General features: G+C 51.1%; 1 protein-coding gene across 2 annotated transcripts; it reads right to left on the bottom strand.

Moving 5' to 3' along the window:
* Positions 1-2,162: 2,162 nt before the first annotated feature.
* On the bottom strand, positions 2,163-19,129 carry AFMID (arylformamidase). Of its 2 annotated transcripts, XM_084749022.1 has the most exons (11): positions 19,000-19,129; positions 16,502-16,592; positions 8,972-9,076; positions 8,843-8,891; positions 5,941-6,026; positions 5,784-5,856; positions 5,563-5,660; positions 5,206-5,284; positions 4,976-5,117; positions 4,059-4,163; positions 2,163-2,700 (listed from the first exon to the last, which is right to left on the bottom strand). In XM_084749022.1, exons 1-11 carry the CDS (start codon positions 19,057-19,059, stop codon positions 2,668-2,670), a joined length of 921 nt encoding a protein of 306 aa, XP_084605148.1. In that variant the 5' UTR covers positions 19,060-19,129; the 3' UTR covers positions 2,163-2,667. The 2 variants fall into 2 exon arrangements, with proteins under 2 accessions (XP_084605148.1, XP_084605147.1); XM_084749021.1 differs by lacking the exon at positions 4,059-4,163.
* Positions 19,130-19,182: the final 53 nt, after the last annotated feature.

Here is a 19,182-nt window from a genome sequence, read left to right as displayed (position 1 = left end):
CAAAGGCTACCAACAACAGGGCCATGCTCCAACACAGCTTATTTGTGGACACCACAATTTGAACGTTTATGTGTAGTTTGAATTACTTTGTGCCGTGGCCCCAGAGACCAGAGAGGTCTGGTCCTCCTAGAACTGCAGTCACAGGCAGTTGTGAGCTGCCTAATGTGGGTGCTGGGACTAGAACTCAGGTCTGTAAGAGCAAAATGAGCTCTTAACCGCCAAGCCACCTCTCAGCCCTGGGACTTGGATTGTTCTAGATTGCTGTCATGTAGCTACCTCCTCTAAATTGAGACATTCGCTCCTGTGGGGAGCAAAAAGACTCAAGAGGCTCAGCTCAGAGCCACACAGGAGCTGCAAGGCCTAGCTCCAAGCTTATAAAATCAGTAAATAACGGCTGGGCAGTGGTGGCACACACCTTTAATCCTAGCACTTGGGAGGCCGAGGCTGGTGGATCGCTGTGAGTTCAAGGCCAGCCTGGACTACAAAGTGAGTCTAGGCCAGCTAAGGCTACACAGAGAAACCCAGTCTTGAAAAAAAAAAAATCAGTAAATAACCAGCCGGGCGTGATGGCGCACGCCTTTAATCCCAGCACTTGGGTGGCAGAGGCAGGTGGATTGCTGTGAGTTTGAGGCCAGCCTGGTCTACAAAGTGAGTCCAGGACAGCCAGGGTTACACAGAGAAACTTTGTCTCGAAAAAAAATATTATATATTATTATATATATATATATATATATATATGTGTGTGTGTGCACAGGCCATGTGCCTGTCAGGAATTAGCTCCCTGGGACACTAGACTTGGTGTCGTTTCTTTGGTCTGTTGTTGGTGCCTTTCTGGGGTGAGTAGGCCTGTTCACCTCGGCCCAGGAAAAGTCATGTGACACAACTGATGCCTGAACAGGACAGACAGAACTGAAAGCAGAGCGGGGAGCTGGTTGCCTGGTCCCCAGCGGGTGATAAGAGGCAACTGAGGCTCAGCTTGTCCAGCTCTGCCCAGAAAGAGAACCGGCTCACACAAGGGAACAGTCGTGAGAAAAGGGACACAGGATGCTCCACTCTGCCTGAGCCTCCAGTATAGCAGGAAAGGGTGTAAAGGGGGTGACACGGAGGTGTGGCCTTTCTGTTTCTTACAATGTCAAAGTTGTGGTCAGCTGTCAACTTCACACTTGGGTAGAGAGATGACCAGTTGAAGAACGCCTCCATCAGAATAGCCTGTTGCCATGTCGGTGGGATTCTGTCTTTTTTTTGTGTAGCCTTGACTGTCCTAGACTCGCTTTGTAGACCAGGCTAGCCTCGAACTCACAGTGATCCGCCTGCCTCTGTTTCCCGAGTGCTGGGATTAAGGGCGTGCGCCACCACCAACCACCAGGATTCTGTCTTAATTACTAATTCATGTAGGAGGGTCCAGACCACCATGGGCGGTGTCATCCCTAAGCAGGTGGGTCTGGACTATAGCTGAACATGAGCCTGCGAGCAAGACAGCAAGCAGCCTTCCCCTGGTTGCTTCCGCCTCTAGCTCCTGCCTTGGCTCCCTTCGATGGCAGACTGTAAAGTGCAAGATGAAATAAACTTCTTCCTTCCCTAGTTGCTTTTGGTCGTGCTGTTCACCACATTACCATAAAAGCAAACCAGACACAGAGACCATATTACAGATTAGATGTGTGCTAAAGAGGCCTTTCTGGGTCCAAAGATCCTCCTGCCTCTCAAGTGCTGGGACTGCTGGCATGCCCACCACACCAGCAGTTCTGGAAGGATCAGGCATTAGGTCTGGTGGAGACTGCTGTACACAGGTCTTTGTGCCGGTGGACTCACTGGGATGCTGCAGCTCCAAGTAAATCCGAATGTTAGTTCGTACAGTGGCACAAGCATGGGCTCTTTTTAGCCCCCATGTATGTGTAGGTGTGCGTGCTAAGGTTCACATACACATGGCGGTCAAAGGGGATTGGGTGAATTGGCCATTTCCTTCTCTATGGGTCCCCAGAACCAAACACAGGTTGTCAGGCTTGGTACCAGGCAGTCTGACCTGCTGAGCCATCTCACCAGCACCCCACCCCCCTTTTTTGAGACAGGGCCTTGCTAAGTAGCCCAGGCCAGCTTTGAACTCACAAGCAATCCTCCTGCCTCAGTATTGGGAATTCCGGTGTAAGCCACCACACTGGACGCAACTCTCTCTCTTTTTGTTCTTTATTTTTCTTTTCTTGTTAACAGCAGGGATTGAGCCCAGGATGCTATGCATGTTGGCCAAGCATTCTACCACTGAGCTCCAGCTCCTGGTGGTTGGTTGGCCTCTCTTTCTTCCTTCATTCCTTCTCCCAACCCCACCCTCTTTTATAGTGGGAGACAGGCAAAACTTCAGCGCTGAGCTACAGCCCCAGCCCCAGCCAGTCGACACAGATACTGCTAGCTGGCATAGAAAGTAAGACAGAAGTTGACCACTACACCCTGTAAGCACGCAGGGGGCCAGATGGCCAGGTGGTGGCTGTGTGCACCTCCCAGTGCCAATCTAGGGCTTTCCCTGGAGCTCCATCTGGGTGGGCGGAGGGTGACGCTGAGGCTGTGTTCACAGCAGGGAGAAGGTACCAGGTGGACAGACAAGCCAGTGGTAGGGGCAACAGTCACTGCTTCTCTGGAGGCTCTCTGAGGTGCACATAAGCTGGGGACCAGGTGCCCTCACAGCATCTGGAAGATTGTTTTCAAAATGATCTGCAGTAGGAAGAGAAGACAGGAAAGCCCAAAAATGGATGGCAACCTGGTTCGTGGCCAAAATCAGTCTATAAGCTTCAGGTTTAGTGAGAAGCCCTGTCTAAAAATAATGAGGGTAGTTGGGTGGGGCGTGTGTGTGTGTGTGTGTGTGTGTGTGTGTGTGTGTGTGTGTGTGTGTGTGTCTGTCTGTCTGTCTGTCTGTCTGTCTGTCTGTCTGTCTCTGGGCGGGCACGCACGCACCTTTTATCCCAGCATTCTCTGAGGCAGAGGTAGGCAGAGCTTTGTGAGTTAGAGGCCAGTGTAGTCTACAGAGTGAGTTCCAGGACAGCCAGGGCTGCACAGAGAAACCTTTTCTCAAAAAACAAAACAAAACAAAACAAAACAAAATAAAACAAAACAAAAAAAAACCAAAACCAAAACCAAACCAAACCAACAATTAAAAAAAAGAGAGAGGGGCCGGGCGTGGTGGCGCACACCTTTAATCCCAGCACTTGGGAGGCAGAGGCAGGCGGATCGCTGTGAGTTCGAGGCCAGCCTGGTCTACAAAGCGAGTCCAGGACAGCCAAGGCTACACAGAGAGACTCTGTCTCGAAAAACCAAAAATAAATAAATAAATAAATAAATAAAAAATAAAAAAAAGAGAGAGAATGACTAAGGAAGATACCTCATGTCAACTTCTGGTCTACACACACACACACATACACGCACACGCACACATATACACTCCCAGGTTCAGTTCCTGGTACCCCAAAATAAAACCAAACTAGTCAGGTGCCCCCTCCAAAAGAAAAAGTTGTTTCCCCCAGACAGGGTTTCTCTGTGTGGCCTTGGCTGTCCTGGAACTCACTCTGTAGACCAGGCTGGCCTCGAACTCACAGAGATCTGCCTGTCTCTGCCTCCAGAGTGCTGGGATTAAAGGTGAGTGCCACCATGCCCGGCTGAAAAAGAAAAATAATACCTGTCAGATTCATAGCACCAGTTTTCTGCTTATATCTCTCATAGTGAGACACTGTCTCAGAATAAACACTAGCCGGCTTTCACTTCCGCACCGGGACACAGGCCAATGTTGCTCCTCTGCCCCGGCTGCCCTGCCCGTGGCCTTGTCTAGCTCCCTCGATGCAGAACCATGCCACTGTGAGGAGAAAGTGGGCTACAGAAACCTGGGGTGCATTTGCCTCCTATGTCAGGGGCCAAGGACCCCAACCTTCTGTTTGCCCAGGTAAGCCGGCCCGTCCACGTAGCCTTCCTCTGTGTTAGGGCAATGGGATCTACCCACATTGTCCATTCAGAAGGGCTGATGGTGGCGGGGTGGGGCTGGGGCTGGGGGACGCAGAGGATGACATGATGATGAGCCCCACCTGAGTGAGCGCGTCATCCTCCTGGGCCAGATTCTCTATGATGTCAAAGTGATCCACACCATGCAGCTGCTGGAAAGAGGCCTTGTATCCTCCTCGGAGCAGTGTCTGGATAGGAATGCGGGGGAGTAGGCACAAGAATAAGGATGGAGAGATGGCTCAGTGGTTAAGAGCATTGGCTCCTCTTCCAAAGGACCTGGGTTCAATTCCCAGCAACCACATGGCAGCTCACAACTGTCTGTAACTCCAGTTCCAAGGGATCTGACACCCTCACAATAATGCACATAAAGTAAAATTTAAAAAAAAAAAAAAAAAAAAAAAAAAGAATAAGGATGCGGAGGTGTCTCGGTGTCCCGAGGGTTCAGTTGAACGCATTTGTTGAGTGAGCAAATGACTGTCTTGAGGTCCAGTTAGACAAAATATGTCTACTTATCACAATCCTGGGGGTTGCACCAGGGCCTTGCTCATGCGTCGAGTGAGTACATTACCACTGAGGTACACCCCAACCTTTTTCTCTTTTCTTTCTTTCTTTCTTTCTTTTTTTTTTTTTTTGTTTTTTTGAGACAGGGTTTCTCTGTGTAACAACTCTAGCTGTCCTGGAACTCACTCCATAGACCAGGATGGCCTCACAGAGATCCGCCTGCCTCTGCCTCCCAAGTGCTGGGATTAAAGGCGTGCCCCACCACCACTGGGCCCCAACCTTTCTTTTAAAACACTGTTTAAGACAGGGTCTTACTAAGTTCCTTAGGCTAGCCTTGAGCTCACTTCACAAGCCAACCTCATGGTCCTCTGGCCACAGCCTCCGAGGTAACTGGGATTATCTGTGTGCACCACCAAGCCCGGCTCGTTCAGGCAGAATAACCAGAAAGATATGATCACCTGACACTCCACCGGGGCCATGAGCTAGATGTGGGCAGTACCTCATAGAACTCCCTGGACTGCCGGTGGAATTCTGGGGAGTCATGCTGACCCACCAACACCAGAACAGGGCAGGCTGGAGCCACAGGCTGGGCTGGAGCCACCTCCAAGCGTCGTTGTGGACTGTTCCTCTGAGCATCTTCCCTGAGGAGGGACAGTGAAGAGGTCAGGACAGAGGGAGACAGGCTTCCAGTAGGTGCTGGAGATCAGGGAGTGGGGGCAGACAACTCACAGAGTCATGCGCAGAGGTGCATTCTGGGAGGTAGATATGAGGGGCTCCAGATCATAGACCCCACTCACCAGGAGAAAGCCTGTGAAGGTGAAAGCGCTCAGGCCAGGGGCCAGGCCTAGCAAGATGGACCTGCCCGCCCTCCAGGCCAAAGAAGAAGACCAGGATCATGGGCAGAGGGCAAGAAGGGTTTGGGGCCTCCAGGTCAGCACTCAAGATGTCAGCCTTTCCATCAGCTGCTCTGCCCTCCACCTGTCCAGAGAGGGTAAGAGCTGCCTGGCCAGGCCCCGTACCCATGGAAACCTTACAGGTAGCTCAGCCTGGGCTACCTGAACTCCTGTTTTGACAAGCAAAAGAAACCTTGGAGGTTGGGTGTGACACCATGCTGGGTCCAGTTGGCCAGGAGCACCATGGCGGCCAGGTGGGCTCCTGCAGAATGTCCACAGAGGTAGATTCCCCTGGGGCAGACACAGAGCGGATTACGTTTACTCCCCTAAGGCATCAGAAGTCCCAGGCTGTTTCCAGCTCCACAGACCCTACCCGTTCCTCGGTCTGCCAAGAGCGTCTTTGGAGACACTTACTCATTACTTGGATATCGCCTCTGCAGAAACACAACGCTGCGAGTCACCTGGTCCACCATCTGGTCCAGCGTGCCTGGACAGAGCAAAAAAGCCGGGTCAGGATCCACCACAGGCTCCATCCACACAGAGCTTTGTTTGGCCCTCCCACCTCTAGTACCTTTCGGTGCAATGTCGTAAGCTGCTATCACCACGACCACCCCCTGTGCTGTCAGCGGGTTCACCATGAAGGCTGAGTCATCTTTACTGTGGAAAGACAAAGAGGGCAGGAGGACGGGAGGGCGGGAGGGCAGGAGGGCTCATGGGTTCCGAGCACCGGCTGCTCTTCCCGAGGGCCAAGGTTCCATCCTCAGCTCCCTCATGGAGGCTCACAAAGAGCTGTAACTCCAGTTGTTCTTTAGCTGCGCACGCACCAGGCACGTATGTGGTGCACATACATAAATGCACACACACCTATACACATATAATAGTAGTGGTGGTAACAGTAATAATAGGAGGAGGAGGAGGGGGGAGGGGGAGGACGAGGAAGAGGAGGAAGAGGGGGAGGAGGACGCTGCTAGCCCCAGCTACAGGAGACCCAGTCTCACCAAACCCAAACAACATAAAACGAAAAATAAATAAGTGACAACTGGGGCCGGGCATGGTGGCGCACACCTTTAATCCCAGCACTCGGGAGGCAGAGGCAGGTGGATCGCTGTGGGTTCGAGGTCAGCCTGGTCTACAAAGTGAGTCCAGGACAGCCAAGGCTACACAGAGAAACCCTGTCTCAAAAACAAAAACAAAAACAAACAAACAAAAAAAGAAGTGACAAATGGAGGCAACTTGTGCACACTGTGGGGAGGGAAAAGAACAGGCTGCCCTCAGTACGCACTGTTATCTCTAGGTGGCTCCCTCCCTTGGAAAAGGAGACACCCACGTGCCCTCTTAGCAAGCTGTGAGAGCTGAAGATGAAAAGTGAAGAGTTTAGAGTGGGATAAATGCAGCAGCTGAGTAAGCTGGGGGGGTGGGGGGGGATGAGCGTGCAGGAGGGCGGATGGATCCGATGACAGGCGCGGAGAACGGCGGTGTCGTCCAAGATCCCAAACACCCGCTTCTCAACTCAGGGACATCGACTCTATTCAGTGTGCACGCAGTGTGTGTGTGTGTGTGTGTGTGTGTGTGTGTGTGTGTGTGTGCGCGCGCGCACGCGCTGGCATCACACTCAGCTGTACACGGTGCCAGCAGGGGAACAAAGGGTTTAGTGCAGACCACAGGCATTGTACTGGCCTAGCTACATCCCAAGGTCTTGCTTTGTGTCTTTGAAGACAGGGTTGGCCTCAAACTTGCAGTAATCCTCCTGCCTCAGCTTCCCTGTTCTTATTTTCCAAAGCACTGAATCCTCAGTGTCCTTTTGGTCCCAACAAACCTGTGTAATTGGTCACTCGGACACCTCTGGACAAGCAAGTTGGTCGACCACATTTTCAGTGGATGTATAAAGCGGAACTGTCTCCTGAAAACGCATGTCCGAATCCTCTGCCCGAGAGCTCAGGGCATGGTCTTACATGGAAACAGAGTCTCTGAAGGCTTGTAGAGAAACTTGGTCTATTGAGAATTTGAGGGGAGGGGCTGGAGAGAGGGCTCAGTGGTAAAGAGCACTGGCTGCTCTGGCAGAGGACCTGGGTTCAGTTCCCAGCACCCACACGGCAGCCAGGATAGCTGATGCCCTCTTCTGGCCTCCTTGAGAGCACTGCATGTATGTGGTGCACACACATACACACACACAAACTCTTTCACAAATAAAAGTGTGTATGCATGTACGCGTAATGTGCATGTTGGGTGGTGCAAATGTCACAGCACATGCGGAGGTCAGAGGACAACGTTGGAGAGTTAGTTTTTTTCCTTCCACCTTTACGTGAGCTCCAGGGTTTGAACTCGGGTCATCCGGCTTGCATGGCAGGCACCTTTACCCACTGAGCCATCTTGCCAACTTGAAACTGACAATCTTGAGATCATCTAGTTAGGGACAGGGATTTCTAAATCTAAGATAGTGCCTTTTAAAAATGACTTACTGAGCCGGGCGTGGTGGCGCACGCCTTTAATCCCAGCACTCGGGAGGCAGAGGCAGGCAGATCGCTATGAGTTCGAGGCCAGCCTGGTCTACAAAGTGAGTCCAGGACAGCCAAGGCTACACAGAGAGACCCTGTCCCAAAAAAAAAAAAAATGACTTACTGCCAGGTGGTGGCACATACCTTTAATCCCAGCACTGAGGAGGCAGAGGCAGGTGGATCTCTGAGTTCGAGGCCAGCCTGGTCTACAAAGTTCTAGGGCAGCCAGGCTACACAGAGAAACCCTGTCTCGGAACCCAAGAAGAAAGAATGAAAGAGAAAGAGATCACTTTTTTTGGAGGGTGGTTCGAGACAGAGTTTCTCTGTGTAGCCTTGGCTGTCCTAGACTCATTTTGTAGACCAGGCTGGCCTCAAACTCACAGCGATCCACCTGCCTCTGCCTCCCGAGTGCTGGGATTAAAGGTGTGCACCACCACACTCGGCTAACATTACTTATTTTTAAGTCTTGTGCATGTGTCTGTGCACACGAGTGCAGTTCCCCTGGAGGCCAGAATAGGGTGTCATATCCTCCAAGCTGTAGAATTCTGGGAACGAAGCTCAAATTCTCTGGAAGAATAGCTAGTGCTCTGAACCCCGAGCCACATGTCCAGCCCTAAGATGGTGTCTTTTCCCCCCCAAGACAGGGTTTCTCTGTGTAGCCTTGGCTGTCCTGTACTCGCTTTGTAGACCAGGCTGGCCTGGGACTCACAGAGATTGGCCTGCCCCTGCCTCAGGGAGTGCTGGGATTACACGTGTGCGCCATGGCGCCCGGCTCTAAGATGGCGTCTTTATGAGGAAAGCTCTGGGACACAGTCATCAGTGACCGTGTGAAGATGAAAGCAGGAGCTAGAGACACGCCACAAGATGAGGGACACCCAGGCAGAGCAGAGCGGTCCTGCAGCCCTCGAATCTGACTTCCTGCCCCACGGATGTGAGAGGTCACTCTTGCTTTCCCCTAGTTCCTACATCCCGACTCACCTTCCACTCTGCCAGTATCCTCCATGAAAGAACACGAAGAGCGGAAAAGCTGTAACAGAAAGCAGGTGGCGCTGGTGAGCCGGACACCTGGCTGCCTCTGAGGGGGACCATGAGCTCTGCTCGGCTCACCCTTAGAATCCTTGTCAGGAAAGTAGATATCCATCTTCTCCCCTTCGCCGTCTCCATAGGGGACATCCAGCTGGTTCCTCCTGGTGGCCCGGGCCTTCTGAGTGGCTGCAGAGGCAGATAAGGCCCTGTCACTTCAGCCCAGGAACAGCAAGTTCCAGACAGCACCCTCCTCAGTGATAAGTGGTCCCCTGAGGCAGCTCCCAGCAGGAGGCTTCCCCAGCCCTGACACCTACAGACCTGTGGCTGCCTCTCCTTTACTGTTGTCTTATCACATACACCAGCAGATAGCACACACGTATCTAAGCATTAGAAAAAGCTTTCTTTTTTAAATTACTTTTTTTTTTCAAGACAGAGTTTCTCTATGTAGCCTTGGCTGTCCTGGACTCGTTTTGTAGAACAGGCTGGCCTTGAACCCACAGTGATCCACCTGCCTCTGCCTCCCAAGTGCCGGGATTAAAAGCATGCGCCACCACCGCCTGGCTTTAAATTGCATTTTTTACTCACGCATTCCGTGTGTGTCTGTGTGTGCATGTGTTAAGGTGTGAACTGTCACGGTGTGAACTGTCACGGCTTGCTGGTGGAGGTCAGAAGATAGCTAGTGGGAGCTCACTCTCTACTTCCTGCATGAGTTCTGGGGACAAGTTACAGGAGATCGTGTGTGTGTGTGTGTGTGTGTGTGTGTGTGTGTGTGTGTGTGTGGTGAGGGTGTGATTGCCACCCAAGGCTGAACTCAGGTCCTCATGTTTGGGCAGTGGGCACCCCATCAACTGAGCCAGCTCCCCAGCATCACCCTCCTCGCCACCTATCTATCTGTGAGTAGCCTCTGCCTCCCTGAGTGCTGGGATTAAAGGCACGTGCCACCATGCCTGACTTAAAACAGTGCCTTTAAAAAAAAAAAAAAAAAGACTTATTTTATAATTTTTAACAAAAACTGGAGCTGGAGAGGAGGCTCAGTAGTTAAGAGCAGGTGCTGCTCTCACATGGGAATTGGACTCTGTTCCCAGTCCCCACACTGAGCAGCTCAAAGGTAACCCCAGCTCTGGGGTGTGAGACCCCTCTGGCCTAGGTCAGACTGTGTACCATGTGGAAGCTACCTGACCAGCGCGGCTCCCTTTTGTTGAGTAAAAGGTGCTGGGTCACCTAAATATTGAAATGAACCCTACCTCCCACCACAAAGGCAGCTCCAGATATGTTAAACATAAAACAGACTTTGAGGAGCACCATAGGAGCCCGTCTCAGCTGGTAAAGGGGCTTGCCACCAAGCCTGAAGACCTGAGTTCAGTCCCTGGGCCCGCATGAGGCAAGGAGGGAGATGATCTCCTCTGACTGCGGCACACGCTTAGAAAAGGACAACGGGCAAACAGACCTTCACGGCCCAGAAGTCAGCAGAGACTGCACATAGCCAAGACCCCAGGGAAAATATTCAGAAGAGATTCAGATGTGACCTGTCAGCACCAGGGAGGCTGAGGCAGGAGGATCTCTGTGAGTTGGAGGCCAGCCTGGTCTCCAGAGCGAGTCCAGAACAGAGCTGGGGCTACATAGAGACCATGCCTTGAAAAACAAAAGCCAACCGAACAAACAAGGATTCCCTCCTGTAAAGAGCAAGGCTACAGGTTATACAGGTCCCACATAGACGGTCACAGTCATTCCTTCAACCAGCCACATCACGGTGTCCCCGCTGCTCTGCCCTCGGGTCCTCTCTCTGGAACAGATGCTCAGCACTCTCCCTCCACAGCCTGTCCTGCGTCAGGGCCCTCTCCCCCCAGCACTGAGACCCCCGTGATGGCCCTCCCTGCTCTCCCTGCTTCTCCTGAACACCAGTAGCCGTCCTGCACCTGCCACAACAGGAAGCCCATGTGACCACTCCATCCCCGGCCCTGTAAGGGTTACCCTGTGCTGCCATAACAACACATCCCAAGCCAGGGCCTGAACAACAGCAGTTCACGCTCCCTCAGGTCCAGTGGTTGGTGTCTGATGAGGAAAGGCCTTTGGCTGGACTCTCAAAAAATCTCTGACTTGTTTCCATGCCCAGGGTGTCACAAACCATGCTGGTGACAACAGCCTTGTCCATCCTGTGTTGATCCTGGGAACAAGTACCCACAGGAAGTGTAACTTCTGGGTCAGTGAGTAGACATGCTTGTCACTAGGAGGCAGAAGGATTCAGATAGTTCAAGGCTGGCCTGGCTACACAGGGAATACCAGACAACAATATATTAATAATAATTAACAACATTAGTTATTAATATTATTGATAATACATTGTTATTATTATTATTTATTTATTTATTTATTATGCTAGTGTTTTGCAAACCTTTGTTTTCTCCATCCTAATTATAAAGGTTGCTAATTAGCCAACAGGGAGCATCTGTTGTCAATCATCAAATTCCACCTATGTATACAAATACACACTCACACGCACACGCACACAGGCACAGGTGATTAGTCAAGGCATGCCTGAACCATAGGGAGCAGGAACTGCACCAAGCCCCAAGTCAGGGCACCTCCCAGGTAAGCCCAAGCTGCTGATACACCCAGTGTCTCCCAACCTGGCTTTTGTGTGTGGGTCACCTGAGCCCTCACACGGCCACTCAGCTCTGCAAACCAGAGATCCCAGAAGGAATTCAGACAGCCACTGAATAAAGCCTCACACACAGAAGTAAAACAAAATAAATCTTTAAAGAACATAGTTGTGGCCAGGCGTGGTGGCACATGGGATCCCAGCACTCGGGAGGCAGAGGCAGGAGGATCTCTGTGAGTTCGAGGCCAGCCTGGTCCACACAGCCTCTGTCTCAACAGCAAGGTAACTAACACCACAGCTGCTTCCTGCTCTTCTGTCCCTGCAGGGAGGTTTCCCGAGTTGTCAGGAAGATGTTTCTCATTTCCCGGCCAACACCATCTGTTTACAGCCCTCTTCCATTTCCTCCTTTCCTCACAATGATGCAGCCTCTGAGGCAGCTCTGAGGGAGCCTTGGGATGGTCTACGGACTCAGACGAGTGAAGTGGTTTCTGCTTAGTTAATGGGATGGCTAACTTGACCTCATCCTGTGGGCAAATGCGACAAGACTGTCACACACAAACTATAAGAAGGGGGTGGGGAGAGAGAGGGAGACAGACAGATAGACAGACTTCTAACAACTCAATCATTAAGGGCAATATTTTATTTATTTATTTATTTATTTATTTATCTATCTATTTATTTATTTTAAGAGCAATATTTTAATGCAATAGCAAGTTTGAGGGTTTATTTTAGTGGGAGCAGGCTTAAGTTCTGAAAAGGCTGATTCTATTATTACACATTTATTAGAAGTTATGGCAGTTATGGGTATACCTATACAAATGAAGACTGACAATGCTCCAGCATATGTCTCTAATAAAATGAAATATGTAAACAATTTTTTACATATTGTAATATAAAACATATTACCAGCGTACTGCATACTCAGTCCTTGAATGCAATCTTTGCCTGGTGTGGTGACGCACACCTTTCCTTTAATCACATTCGGGAGGCAGAGGCAGGTGGATCTCTGAGAGTTTGAGGCCAGGTTGGTCTACAAAGTGAGTCTAGGACAGCAAGGACTACAAGAGAAACCCTGTCTCAAAAAAACCAAAAGAAAGATCCAATTGTACTTTGAAAGAGTTAGTTAGCAAACAGAGGGGTATCAAAGAGCCCCAGAGATAGAGTACATAATGCTTTATTGACTTTAAAAATTGGGGGTGTGGGGGGTTAGAGACAGGGTTACTCTGTGTAGCCTTGGCTCTCCTGGGTTTTCTTTGTAGACCAGGCTGGCCTTGAACTCACAGAGATCCATTTGTCTCTGCCTTCTGAGTGCTGAGTGCCTTCTGAGGCCCCCTGAAAGTCTTGGCCACACACAGAAGACCAAATAGGACATAACTTTCTGATTCCCTTCACGTGGGAACAGCTCTGCTGAGACTGACTGGGACATATAAATGTCTCCAGCCAGAACGTCAGCTGTGCATAGTCAATAAATCTTTTGTTTGTTTGTTTGTTTGGTTGGTTGGTTGGTTTTTCAAGACAGGGTTTCTCTGTGTAGCCTTGCTGTTCTGGACTCGCTTTGTAGACCAGGCCGGCCTCAAACTCACAGAGATCAGCCTGCCTCGTGAGTGCTGGGATTAAAGGTGTGTGCCACTACGCTAGGCTTAAAATCAGGTTTTGTTTTTTGGGGCCAAAAAATCTTGTTCGCTACAAAATGCTCAGGACTTATGCCAGTCTTTTAAGTGGCATAAATAAAAATTGTCCTACAGTTTGGTATAAAATCCAGACTGGCTGTAAGAAATGTGGGGTGCTACTGGAGAGGTTCAAGTCTGGCGTACCTGGATAGCCCACAGAGCTCAGTCTATTATGAGAGACTCCCTTTCTAAATGAGGTTCTTCTCCTGATCTGGGGACCCCGAGATCCCCTAAGGAGCATCACATAACCCTCAGGGAAAGATTACAGGCCCAACCCTCTCCTGACAGAACCTGTTCAGCAAACACCTGGAGATTCCTAGAATAGTCCAACCTATGCTAAGGAGAGCCTAGCCTTAAGCAAATGACCTTTGGGCCGGGCGTGGCGCACGCCTTTAGTCCCAGCACTAGGGAGGCAGAGGCAGGAGGATTGCTGTGAGTTCGAGGCCAGCCTGGTCTACAAAGTGAGTCCAGGACAGCCAAGGCTACACAAAGAAACCCTGTCTCGAAAAACCAAAAACAAACAAACAACAAAAACAAAACGAAACAAAAGCAAATGGCCTTTAATCATATCTAGAAGTTCTTCCTCCGCCCATAGGATAACTAAGTACTGTGTTTTCCTTATAGTGACAGGACCTCCATGCTCCTGCACAGAAAGGAGGCACAGTACCACTGCATGAAGATGAAGACTAAGTATCCTGGTACTGTTAACCTCTACTAACCAGACACATTCACCCACAAACCCCAGAACTCGCAATGATCTGCCTGCCTCTGCCTCCCTGAGTTCTGGGAATTAAGAGTGTACCCCACCATGGCCCAGCTAGTTCCAATTTTTGTAAAAAAAGCTGCTATTACAAACTGTTTAGGATAATTAAGTAATGCAAGTCAACAGTCAATCAAAGTCATGGTCTTGAGCCAGGCGTGGTGGCGCATGCCTTTAATCCCAGCACTTGGGAGGCAGAGGCGGGCCGATCGCTGTGAGTTTGAGGCCAGCCTGGTCTACAAAGTGAGTCCAGGACAGCCAAGGCTACACAGAGAGACCCTGTCTCGAAAAACCAAAAAAAAAAAAAAAAAGTCATGGTCTTGTCAGTTGTTAGCCTAGGTTGTTACAGGAATATATACCCTAGGTCTAAGAGATAGCAAATACCTAGAAACAAACGTTTGCCTGTTCAGATTTATTATGGATCGGTAGATAATGATTAAGCTCTACGCAAATATAAATAGGTAGATAATCTTCAAATACTTCCGAGACCCACAGAATATGTCATTTAAAGAAGTTTTAGTATTTTACAGATTCTTTGACAGCGAGACATGTCAGCTCCTGGCAGCGCCCCCAGCTTCAAATGTGGCCTTTGCTTCCTGAGTGCTGGGATTAAAGAGGTGCGCCACCACTCCCCCCCATCCCACCCCTGGCAGCTTGTTTGTTTTCATCGGGTTTTGTTTGTTTCTAAGACTGGGTGTCATGTAGTCTATGCTGGCCTCTAACTCACTAAATTATTCTTAACATATGCACGAGGCACGTCCCCCCCAACCCCCCCACCCCCCCTACCCCACCCCCTACCCCACCCCCCCACCCCCCCACCCCCGACAAAAATAACTGCACACAATAAAAAACTAATAATTAATTTTTAAAAGTCATCTTTTCAAATGCTAGGGGCTGGGGTTTGGCTCAGTTGGTGACTGTGCTCTCTGCACAGGCACAAAGGGGAAGACAGCAGGAAGACCGCTGAGGCCTAAGCCTTCCTAGCACACAGCGTCACTGCGCAGCCCTGGCCACCTTGAGCTTACTGCCTGGATCACACTGGCCTTGCAGGGTCTGCCTGAGGTGCTGCGCTGACAGGACAGCCCTGCTAGCATTTGAGAGCTGACCACTGAGTGAGCAGTGGCCTATGCTGTTGGTGACTTCTGTCCCCTCTGAGCTGTCTTCCCTCCCCCTCCAGACCAGACAGGCAAAAGGACTCTCTCCAAGCCCACGCATCTCCACATATTTACTGACATGGCCACTGTGAGGACCCTTCAGAGCCCCAGAAACAGCTCCAACCCACACTAAGGGGCTAAGGAGCAAGACAGAACGCAGATTGTTCGGTCAGTCGGCTGAGATCAGGCAGTTGGCCAGCATTCAAGTCCCCCTCTGAGCACACAGCCAGCTGCCTCCACAGCCTACTTCCTCTTGGAAGCTGCTTCCCACGCAGCATGGATGCCTCCACGGATTGTAGCCACAGCAGCAGAGCACTCTGGGGCAGGGGGAAGACCTCACAGTCCCAAGCTCTAATTGCTTTAAAGAAAACAACACAAGAGCTTAATCTCCCTTCTCCCTCCCTCTCTCTCTTTCTAGTCATGGCTCATGTATCCCAGTCTGGCTTGGAATTTACTACATAACTGAGGATGACCTTGGACTTCTGCTCTGTCTCTCTGGAGCTAGACTTAGGGGCATGGTGACCGTGCCAGGCTTGACGGCACACTGAGAGCTGAACCCAGGGCTCTGTGCACGCTGGGCCAGGGCCACACCCATCATGCAGCTTCTGCACCCCCTTAGTGGCTTTCTATACGTAGCAACAATATGATCCGGCATAGTGATTGGCACCGGCGAGCCCAGCAGAAGCAGGCAGATCTCTGAGTTCGAGGCCAGCCTGGTCTACAGAGTGACTTCTGGGACAGCCAAGGCTACACAGAGAAATCCTGTCTCGAAGAGCCAGGCATGGTGGCACACGCCTTTAATCCCAGCACTTGAGAGGCAGAGGCAAGTGGATCTCTGTAAGTTTGAGGCCAGCTTGGTCTACAAAGTGAGTCCAGGACAGCCAAGGCTACACAGAGAGACTCTGTCTCAAACAAACAAACAAACAAACAAACAATATTCTGCTTTCTTTTCTATCTTCGGTTCACATTTCCGTGCCAACCATAGCATGTCCCCTTAGAGTAGTGGTCCTCAACCCTCCTAACTCTGCAACCCTTTAATAAGGTTCCTCAAGTTGCGGTGACCCCACCTCAACCATAAATTTATTTTCACTGCTTCTTCATAACTAATTTTGCTGCTGTTATGAATCGTAATGCAAATATTTGACATTTCTGAAGGTCTTAGGCAACCCCTGTGAAAAGGTCATTCCACCCGCAAGGGGTCGTGACCCACACATGGAGAACCACGGCTTTAGAGCTGGGAAGCCCTGGGCCAACCATCACGGCAGCCTGGGTATCTCACTTGAGGCCCCCACCGCAAGCCTCTGCTGCCTCCAGCTACATTCCCACCTCCAACTCCAGCAGAAGGTTACCCTGACATAAGAGAAGTGCCCCTCCACTTAGGGGTGCAGCCCCTCCCCCATCGCGATAACTGTCCAGTGTCCACAGTACCGCGGCTCCCTATCTGCACGAAGGTCCTGACGACGTCCTCTGCTTTCGTGCGGATGACCCATCTGCTGGGCGAGTAGTGCTTCTCCAGCTCCTGTGGGCAGGACAGCTCTGTGAGACTCTCCCTCTCGGCCCTCAGAAGACCCTCTCCAGGACACTCCACGCCCCACTCCCTCCACTAGCCGTCCCCAACTAGGTATTTCAGGGGGACACAGATTTGTGCCCTCAGACTTGTGGTGAAGGGCTGCTCCAGTGGCAGCCTTTAACCAACTAGCAGCCTTAATGAGCGATGACGTTTGTAGACGTGTTCAGTTAAAGGTAATGGCATGGGGGAGAGGTGAGAGTGGGTACACAGGGGAGGTAGGGGGGGCCCATTCCTACAGAAACGGGAACCACAGGGAAACAGACAGCTCTGTGGTCACTAGGGATCAAGGCCATGGCCTGAGGTTTCCTGGGAGGACAGAATTCCAATCACAGGGAAGAACTGGGTCACTGGACAGAGGTGAAGAAGTCAAAGGTCCTTTGCGAATGCTGCTCCGCCTGCTGGCTACAGCACAGAGTGGGGGTGGGGGAGATGGGGGAGGGGGAGGGGGAGGGGGGAGGGGAGGGGGAAGGGGGTGGGGAGGCTAAGCAGCTGAGGCTGGGCTATGCACAGCTGTAGTCCCAGCACTCTGCAGGCAGAGGCAGGAGGCTTGGCGCAACTCTGAGGGCAGCGCATGTAGAACACAGCAAGTTGCTGGGTAGCCAGGGCTACAGAGTAAGAAGGAGACAGATTACAGTAAAGGGCTCTAGGCCTCCAACACAGGAGTCCTGCAGACCGGCTCCACAACCTTCATCACTTTCCTGCTGTCTCTAGTCTCAGTCTCCTCATTAGTCTAGTGGGGGCACCAGCCGCCTTATGGGGTGAAAAGGGAGGAGGTGTGTAGGAGAAGCAAGGTAAACTGCCCAAACACCATTACCTCCTCCTGTTCAATGTAGTCCAGGTCAGATGTATTCAGAGCTATAGAGCCCTCTCTTTTTTTTTTTTTTTTTTTAAGTTTTTCGAGACAGGGTTTCTCTGTGTAACAGCCCTGGCTGCCCTGGACTCGCTTTTGTAGACCAGGCTGGCCTTGAACTCACAGCGACCTGCCTGCCTGTGCCTCCCAAGCGCTGGAATTAAAGGTGTGCGCCACCAGGCCTGGCTTAGAACCCTGTTATTCAGGTGGACCCCTGCTGGACACTAGGCTGCACTTGGGCCCCTGACCACTGTTACCTTTTTGCTGTTTTGTTTTCTTGAGACAGTCTCTTGAAAAACTATGTAGCTGCCCAAGTGCCGGGATTATAGACGTGTACCAAAATCTTTTTTTTTTTTTTTTTTTAATGTGTGTTCCCGTAGTCCGTCAGAGCATCTTCTGGAGCTGAGGCCGTGAGCTGTCTGCTGTGGGTGCTGAGGATCCAGCTCGGGTCCTCTGGAGGCGCAGTGTGTGCTCACTGGCTAAGCCGTCTCTCCAGCCCCTTGCTACCATTGTAGTTTTTTACTAGTAGGATTTATGACTGGCAGTTTTTTGTTTGGTTTTGATTTTTCCAGATAGGGTTTCTTTGTGTAGCCCTGGCTGTCCTGGAACTCGTTCTGTAGACCAGGCTGGCCTCAAACTCAAAAGACCTGCCTGCCTCTGCCTCCCAGTGCTGGGACTACAGGTGTGCGCACCTCCCTGCCGATTGTTGTGAGAAGAGGTCCGACCACACAGTGCCCCTAACTCTCAACAGATTCTAAGCAGTGTCTGCCTGTGGCCAAAACAAAGACCTTGTTTAATTAATACAAGCTAAGCAGTCAAGAAACCGGAATGGACTAGTAAATACAGCAAGTGCCGTAAAGTGTTGTCGTGCTTTGTGTGTGCTGTTGGTAACCCTTGCAACCACGCATGGCAGAGTGAGCAACTCCTGAATGCAAGGAATGCTTCTGGGCATGCTCAATGTTTGCCACAAGGATTTTTTTTTTTAAGTTTTTCGAGACAAGTTTCTCTGTGTTAGCCTTGGCTGTCCTAGACTCCCTTTGTAGTCCAGGCTGGCCTTGAACTCACAGCGACCCACCTGCCTCTACCTCCCAAGTGCTGGGATTAAAGGCGTGCACCACCACGCTCGGCTAGAGCCATAAGGATTTTAGCAGAAATTAAGTGAAAATTCCGAAGATGCTCAAAATTGTCTGTCCCTGAAGGTGTTTGCCTTGCTTAGGGACTCATAGCAGGGACCCGCCCCCCCGCCCCCCAGCCTTTCATCTTTCAGATTTTACTTATTATAAACATAGACCTCAGAATATGGTCCAAACCCTTTATTTCTGTCGAATTTCAGTTTTCACTGTCTGTTTTCACAACCAGGCTAACAGGCTAAATCTGCTCTGCAACGTGACAGTGAAGAAACGTGGCGCTCAGGGCTTGGAAATCCCGCACACGGGCGCCGGAAGGGGTGGGCTAGTGCCTTCCTAAAATTCCAGTCAGGGCTCAGGGCGGCTGCACCACACCTACCTCTGCAGACAAGGTCTTCCAGGGCGCCTCGCCCGCGGAAAGCGCAGAAGGGAGCGCCATGGAAGGGTCTGGAGGAGAAAGCTGTGCTCCTGGCTTTTCACCGGGACCTGGGGGCGGGGGACGGCCCCAGACGGGGCTGGTCCCGGTCACGCCCTGGCTTCTGATTGGTTGGCGTGCAAAGAA

The sequence above is a fragment of the Acomys minous genome (genome assembly GCF_964271855.1).
Source record: "Acomys minous genome assembly, chromosome: 12".
Taxonomy (NCBI): Eukaryota; Metazoa; Chordata; class Mammalia; order Rodentia; family Muridae; genus Acomys; species Acomys minous.
The sequence above is the reverse complement of the archived record's forward strand: the minus strand, read 5'-3'. Positions and strand labels throughout refer to the sequence as shown.

Bases quoted from the DNA above. Each gene is read 5' to 3' on its own strand.
- AFMID (XM_084749022.1), bottom strand. From the start codon at position 19,059: ATGGCGCTCCCTTCTGCGCTTTCCGCGGGCGAGGCGCCCTGGAAGACC. The intron at 16,593-18,999 runs GTAGGTGTGGTG...TCCTGCCCACAG, and splicing joins GGAAGACCTTGTCTGCAGAG to GAGCTGGAGAAGCACTACTC. The intron at 8,892-8,971 runs GTGAGCCGAGCA...TTTCTGTTACAG, and splicing joins TCCTGACAAGGATTCTAAGG to CTTTTCCGCTCTTCGTGTTC.